At 51.7% G+C, this 7569-nt stretch overlaps 1 protein-coding gene across 12 annotated transcripts in view; it reads right to left on the minus strand.

Moving 5' to 3' along the window:
- Window positions 1-7569, minus strand: part of TEAD2 (TEA domain transcription factor 2) — a 21775-nt gene that overhangs the window by 9294 nt on the left and 4912 nt on the right. For 4 of the 12 annotated variants that reach the window (XM_017500541.2, XM_017500544.2, XM_017500535.2 and 1 more), the window contains exons 5-8: window positions 6029-6040; window positions 5386-5502; window positions 5231-5289; window positions 1818-1882 (exon numbers count right to left, since the gene is read on the minus strand). In XM_017500541.2, the coding sequence (XP_017356030.1) occupies window positions 1818-1882; window positions 5231-5289; window positions 5386-5502; window positions 6029-6040 (253 nt within the window). The remainder of the gene's footprint in view (window positions 1-1817; window positions 1883-5230; window positions 5290-5385; window positions 5503-6028; window positions 6041-7569) is intronic. The other 8 variants (XM_037728491.1, XM_017500539.1, XM_017500538.2 and 5 more) reach the window with 4 other exon arrangements.

The following is a 7569-nucleotide window of genomic DNA, read 5'->3' on the forward strand; positions in this document are numbered from 1 at the left end:
AAAAAAAAAAAAAAAAAAGAAAGAAAGAAATGTGATCCCCAAGGTTGGAGATGGGGCCTGATGGGAAGTGTATGGGTGGTGGGGGCGGATCCCTCATGAATGTCTTGGTACCCTCCCTAAATAGTAATGAGTGAGTTCTCACTCTTTGAGCTGATGTGAGCTGGTTGTTTAAAGGAGCCCGGCCTCACTGCCTTGCTCCCTCTCGCCATGTGACATGGTGGCTCTCCTTCCCCTTCCACCATGATCCTAAGCTTCCTGAGGCCCTCACCAGAAGCAGAGGCCGGCAACGTGCTTTCTGTACAGCCTGCAGAACTGTGAACAAAAAAAAAAAACCTCTTTTCCACATAAATCATCCAGTCTCAGGCATTCCTTTATAGCAATGCAAATAAACCAACACAGATATGGCGCCTGGAGTTGCAACAGCCATCTTGGGACAATCAGACAGCCATCAGGGGAACTGCAGAGATGCCAGTCCTGATATTGCTAAGTCCACACGGGAACAGCCCACCTCCAGTCTTTTTATTGTGTGGACTCATGACATGAATGCTTTTACTATTTAAGGCATTGTCAATTTGGGTCTTCTGTTACTTGCAGCCAAAAGTATTCCTAATTGATAAATCTATGGAAACTAAGGGAACTAGGGACTCCCTCTTTCACTGATCTGAGTTCTCAGAGCCATATCAGCATGGACTCCCAGAAGCCACCTTTGCTGTCAAGTAGCTGAGTCTGCCTGGAAATGAAGCCACCACAGTGGAAAGCAGACCAAAGTAATTCCTGATGCCATGACTCAAGCTGCTGGATCCAGCTATGCCTGAAGCACAATGCTGAATTATCAGTTACTGGAGCCAATAAATCAATAAATTTTTCTTTCTTTTTTCTTTTTCGGAGAAGGAATCTCACTCTGTCACCCAGGCTGGAGTGCAGTGGTGCAATCTCAGCTCACTGCAACCTCTGCCTCCCAAATTCAAGCAATTCTCCTGCCTCAGCCTCCTGAGAAGCTGTGGTTACATGCACATGCCACCACACCTGGCTAATCTTTGTATTTTCAGTAAAGGCGGGGTTTCACCATGTTGGCCAGGATGGTCTTGAACTCCTGACCTCAGGTGATCCACCCAACTTGGCCTCCCACAGTGCTGGGAATTACAGGCATGAGCCCCGACACCGGGCCTCTTCTTTTTTGAAACGTTACTTCAGCTGGCTTGATTTGGATTTCTATCACCTGCAGGTGAAAGCATCTTGACTAACACACCTCCCCAATGTCTCATAAGCTAGCAAGTGGCAGAACACAAACCCAGTGTGCATGGCTACAAAGACCACACTCTTAACCATCACACATTCCACCACTCAGCTCTCCAGAACCACCTTGCTCCCTGCCCACAACACACACACCCTGCCTCAAAGCTGGGCTTCAGTAAGAATGTATCCCCCAATTGGCCAGGCACGGTGGCTCATGCCTGTAATCCCAGCACTTTGGGAGGCCAAGGCGTGCAGATCACGAGTTCAAGAGATCGAGACCATCCTGACCAACATGGTAAAATCCCATCTCTATAAAATTACAAAAATTAGCTGGGTGTGGTCATGTGCACCTATAGTCCCAGCTACTGGGGAGGCTGAGGCAGGAGAATCACTTGAACCCAGGTGGTAAAGGTCGCAGTGAGTCGAGATCGTACCACTGTACTCCAGCCTGGTAACAGAGCAAGACTCCGTCTCCAAAAAAAAAAAAGGAATGTATCCTCAGTTGATGGACGGTTGAGGAAAGGCAGTAGGGGTCGAAGAGAGACAGGGAAGACAAGGAAGGGTGGACCGAAGGATCTTACCTGGGAGGTCAGTAGATGGAGGAGTAAGTGACAAGGAGAACGGTGTCTGTGAGAATGGCTTCACGCTGAGGGAGAAAGGAAGCCAGGGGTTAGTGAGGTAGAAAGATGCTAATGTCACCAGCAAATGTACACTGAGAGGCCACAGGCCAGACCCTGTGCTAATGCATTTTGTGCACGATCTCACTGAAGGCTCACAGCCCACGAGGAAGGTAGAATCACTGCTCTTCTCATTGTACAAATGAGGAAACTGAGGTATAGAGGGTCAACTGACCTGCCCAAAGTCACACAGCTGAGATGCAGCGGAGCAGGGACTGGAACCCAGGTCAGTCTCAGCCCGGTATCTCTCACAAAATGTCGGAAAGAGAAGAGAAACCGGCCGGGCGTGGTGGCTCAGACCTGTAATCCCAGCACTTTGGGAGGCCGAGGTGGGTGGATCACTTGAGGTCAGGAGTTCGAGACCAGCCTGGCCAACATGCTCAAACCCCATCTCTTCTAAAAATACAAAAATTAGTTGGGCATGGTGGCAGGGACCTGTAATCCCAGTGACTTAGGAGGCTGAGGCAGATTTGCTAGAGCCTGGGAGACAGAGGGTGCAGTGAGCAGAGATCATGCCATTACACCCCTGGGTGACACAGCAAGACTCCATCTCAAAAAAAAAAAAAAGAGAAGAGAAAAAAAGAAACCAGTGCTAGGATTACAGGCGTGAGAGCCACCACACCCGGCCTCGTTTTCTTAATTCTTCATTTCTCTGTTTATTGTCTGTCTCATCCCGGCCCTAAACATATGAAGCTCCATGAAGGCAGGGATTCCACCTGTCTTACTCACTGTTGTGACCCCCAAACCAAGCACAGAATCAGGCACTTAGCAGGCACTCAGCAAATACTGGACTGGCCTCCTCTAGCTTCTTGGAACCCAGCAAGATCTCCTATCTCAGAACCTTGCCACATGCTATTCTCTCTGCCTAATACATTCCCACTCCCGTTCTTTTTTTTCCTTTGAGACAGAAGTCTCACACTAGAGATGAGGTTTCACCATGTTGGCCAGGCTGGTCTCGAACTCTTGACCTCAGGTGATCCACCCACCTTGGCCTCCCAAAGTGCTAGAATTATAGGCCTGAGCCACCGTACCCAGCCTCCCACTCCCAGGCTTCAATGTTACCTTCTCAGAGAAACCCCTAGAACTTTCTCCTCTACCCCAGAACCTGCTGTGGTTCTTCACAGCACCTCACACACTCTTCAGTTTTCCATTTATGCAGGTGATGATTTGATTAACACTCATTTACTCCATTTGACTGACAGCTCCATGAACACGGAAACCCGAGGCTCAGGGCGGTGCCTGCCCAACCCCCCACCTTCCAGCTCGGCACCCTCCCCTGCAAACCCTCACCCCCCAGGGACTTGATCTGATGCTTCCCAAGTCCCCATTCAGCAGCAGCCCCCCAGTGACCTTCCTTCTCTCCCAGTCTGGATCTCACAGCCTGTCACTGCACTCTTTCTTTTTTTGTTGTTTTTGAGACGGTGTCTAGCTCTATCGCCCGGGCTGGAGTACAGTGTCGAGGTCTCGGCTCACTGCAACCTCCGCCTCCTGGGTTCAAGTGATTCTCCTGCCTCAGCCTCCTGAGTAGCTGGGACTACAGGGGCACGCCCCACGCCCGGCTAAATTTTTTTGTGTGTTTTTAGTAGAGACCAGGTTTCACCATGATGGCTAGGATGGTCTTGGTCTCCTAACCACGTGATGCCCCCACCTCGGCCTCCCGAAGTGCTGGGATTACAGACATGAGCCACCATGCCTGGCCCTCACCGCACTCTTCCTCTGGCACTCTGGCAATACTGTCAACACTCCTGTCTACCGTCCGACAGCCACACTACCCAACCAATGTGTAGCCTGGATCCATCAGCTCCTCTCTGGGCTGAAAAATACACCCCAGCCCAGCATGGTGGCTCATGCCTGAAATTCCAGCACTTTTGGAGGTCAAGGCAGGGGAATCACTTGAGCCCAGGAGTTTGAGACCAGCCTGGCCAACATAGCAAGACTCCATCTTTACCAAAAAAAATCAAAAAATCAGCCAGGCATGGAAGCGCATGCCTGTAGACTCAGCTACTCGGGATACTGAGGCAGGAAGATTGCTTGAGCCCAGGAGGCTGAGGCTGCAGTGAGCCATGATCATGCCACCACACTAGGCAACAGCGCAAGATCCTGTTAAAAAAAAAAAAAAAAAAGAAAGAAAGAAGAAAAAAAGGACTTCCCATGATCTTCTGGGGCCCATTTCTATTCTTGCAGGCTAGAAACACATCCAGTCACCTCAAGGCCCCCCAGAACTGGAAAGGATACTCCCACTTACCTCTGGACCCATTTTCTTTCTTCTGAATCTAAAAGAAGATTATACCCTCTGTTCTACTCTCAGGTCCAAGGACCACCTCAAGGAGGCTGGGCGCGGTGGCTCCCGCCTGTAATCCTAACATTTTGGGAGGCCAAGGCAGGTGAATCACAAGGTCAGTCATGGTGGCAGGCGACTGTAGTCCCAGCTACTCAGGAGGCTGAGGCAGGAGAATTGCTTGCACCCAGGAGGTGGAGATTGCAGTGAGCCGAGATCGCGCCACTGTACCCCAGTCTAGGTGACAGAGTTGAGACTCCATCTCAAAAAAAAACAAAACAAAACAAAACAAAAAACAGGCGGGCGGATCAACTGAGGTCAGGAGTTCAAGACCAGCCTGGCCAACATGATGAAACCCTGTCTTTATTTAAAAAAAAAAAAAAAAAAAAAAAAAACACCTCATTTATTCCAACACCAACACAGTGGGGAAGCGACCATTCTTATTACTATTATTACCTTTTTTTTGCTTACCTTCAACTGTCTTGATCGAGTTATAGGGAGCTACTATTATTATTCCCATTTTAGAGATGAGGAAACTGAGGCTTTGAGCATTGAAGTCACCTACCCAAAGGCCTATAACCAAGAAAGGGCGGAGCTAGGATTCAAATCCAGTAACCTGGCTCCACACTCTGTGTTCAAAAGGGAGATGGGCCAGGCGCAGTGGCTCACACCTGTAATCCCAGCATTTGGGAGGCCAAAGTGAGCGAATCAATGGAGACCAGGAGTTCGAGACCAGCCTGGCCAACGTGGCAAAACCCTATCTCTACTGAAAATACAAAAATTAGTTGGGCATGGCAGTGGGCACCTGTAATTCCATCTACTTGGAAGGCTGAGACAGGACAATCACTTGAACCCAGGAGGTGAAGTTGCAATGAGCTGAGATGGTGCCACTGGCCCCCAGCCTGGGCAAAAGAGTAAGACTGCATCTCAATAAATAAATAAAAGGGGGGAGATGGGAGCTAGAAGGTGGAGTAAGAGTGGTCTCTGTCAGGCTGTGAGGGTGGGGAGCAGGTGCAGAACCAGGACACATAGTACTCACTCTGGAACATTCCAGGGGGGTCCAGAGCCCCCAGACCAAAACTGGAAAAGCTCAGAGGCCTGGAGAGGACACAAAGAAAAATGGTTAGTCAGTCCCCTGTGGACAGCTGCAGTCCCATCCATCCCCCTTTGACCCCAAGTCCCACAGTCCCCAACCTGGACCACCTGAGGCCCGGTGGGACCCAGTTTGGCCTGCAGGGAAGGTGCAGAGATGAGCTGGGCAGAGGACATGGTCGCCATTGTCTGGAAAGCCTTGTCCTTGGAAACCTGGTCCTGGAGGAAGAGGTGGAAGTTCCCGTGAGTGGGGCATGCCAGTCAACATGGCAAGAGGGGACGATGCTGGGGAGGGGTGAGAATGGGGAGGTGCAGAGGTGGGGAGTCAAGGCAAAGGGTTGGTGCCCGGGTACAGTGGCTCACGCCTGTAATCCCAGCACTTTGGGAGGCCAAGGTGGGCAGATCACTTGAGGTCAGGAGTTCAAGATCAGTCTGGCCAACATGGTGAAACCCCGTCTTTACTAAAAATACAAAAATTAGCCGGGTGTGATGGCGCACGCCCATAATCCCAGCTACTAGGGAGGCTGAGGCACGAGAATTGCTGGAACCCAGGAGGCAGAGGTTGCCGTGAGTGGAGATCACGCCCCTGCATTCCAGCTTGGGCAACAGAGCGAGACCCTGTCTCCAAAAAAAAGGCAAAGGGTTGGGGGAGGGTTGAGCCTCTCACCACAGCCCTCTGCCCCTCTTCAGGACGGGGTACTAGTCTGGAGTGAACGTGGGTGGTAGGATGGGCAGGGGGACTTACCACATTCAGGGCCTGCCCGTGGGGGTGGGGGAGGGTGCCAAAGGAGGAAAGAAAACATGACTTAGGAAGTGTGGCCTGGACTCCCCCACCTCCCTGCCCTACCCGCCCGGACAGCCCCGCCACCCTGAGCTGAGCAATGCCAGGGCATGGATGCGGAACAGGAAGTGGAGGTGGCCAGCCCTGGAGGAGAAAAGGGGCTCCCTGCCCAGAAAGACAGCGATGAGGGTTTCCAGAACAAGGAAAGCCAGAAGGTTCCCAAATGTCCAGGTGACAGGAAATGAGAATTTCAGAGACGAGGTGAATGTTTCCTAATCCAGACAGGACTGATAGGTAACAGAGAAGGCTGAGAACAGAACGAAAAGGAAGGGTTTCAGATCTAGAGAGAAAGAAAGGGAAAGCGTCTGGGTATTTAAAACACACACACACACACACACACACCCCACACACAAAATAACAGGAAGCTGGCTGGGCGTGGTGGCTCACGCCTGTAATCCCAACACTTTGGGAGGCCAACACAGGCAGATCACGAGGTCAAGAGACAGAGACCATCCTGGCCAACGTGGTGAAACACCATCTCTGTTAAAAATACAAAAAATTAGCTGGATGCGGTGGAGTGTGCCTGTAATCCCTGCTACTCGAGAGGCATCACTTGAACCCAGGTGGCAGAGGTTGCAGTGAACTGAGATTGCACCACTGCACTCCAGCCTGGGCAACAGGAGACTCCATCTCAAAACACACACACACACACACACACACACACACACACAAACACACCCCCCCAGAAAACGACTGTCCCCAAATCCAGAAAAAGAGACAGAAAAACCCTGCACAACCAGAAGGGGAAGAAAATGAGGGTCTCAGGCCAGGAGAAGCCCGGAAATCCAAAGGATGAGGAAAAGAAAACGGACAGGGAATCTCCACCAGGAAATGAAGATTTATGGTCATGAAAAGAGCAGGCAGGCCACACGAAGCCCAGGAAACGGGAAAAGAAACCAGGGGAGATGAAGAGGCCTTCACAGCACGAGACGGGGAAGAGGGGGAAGAATGAGACCGCCAGGAAGAGGGAAAGGAGGGACAGGAGCTGAGGGAAGGGAGGGGACAAGAACAGTAGCCAAGGGAGAGGACCGACGGCTCATCCTTCCCGCCATCCTGAGCGAAACCTTTAGCCCCTCCATGCCACCACTCCCTGCCCAGGGTCTCAGCGACTGCATCACCATCCCTATCCAGCTCCCTTTGTGGCCACTGACTCCCCACCCAAGATGCCTGCACGCTCTGCCCCGTCCAGAGGTCCCTCACCTGAGGCCTCTGTCCCTCTCTCTCTCTGTGTTTCTGTCCCTCTCTCTCTGGGTCTCTGTCCCCCTCTCTCTCTGGGTCTCTGTCCCCCTCTCTCTCTGGGTCTCTGTCCCCCTCTCTCTGGGCCTCTGTCCCCCTCTCTCTGGGTCTCTGTCCCCTCTCTCTGGGTCTCTGTCCCCCTCTCTCTCTCTGGGTCTCTGTCCCCCTCTCTTTCTGGGTCTCTGTCCCCCTCTCTCTCTGGGTCTCTG

Source organism: Cebus imitator, unplaced genomic scaffold (genome assembly GCF_001604975.1).
Source record: "Cebus imitator isolate Cc_AM_T3 unplaced genomic scaffold, Cebus_imitator-1.0 Scaffold266, whole genome shotgun sequence".
Classification (NCBI taxonomy): domain Eukaryota; kingdom Metazoa; phylum Chordata; class Mammalia; order Primates; family Cebidae; genus Cebus; species Cebus imitator.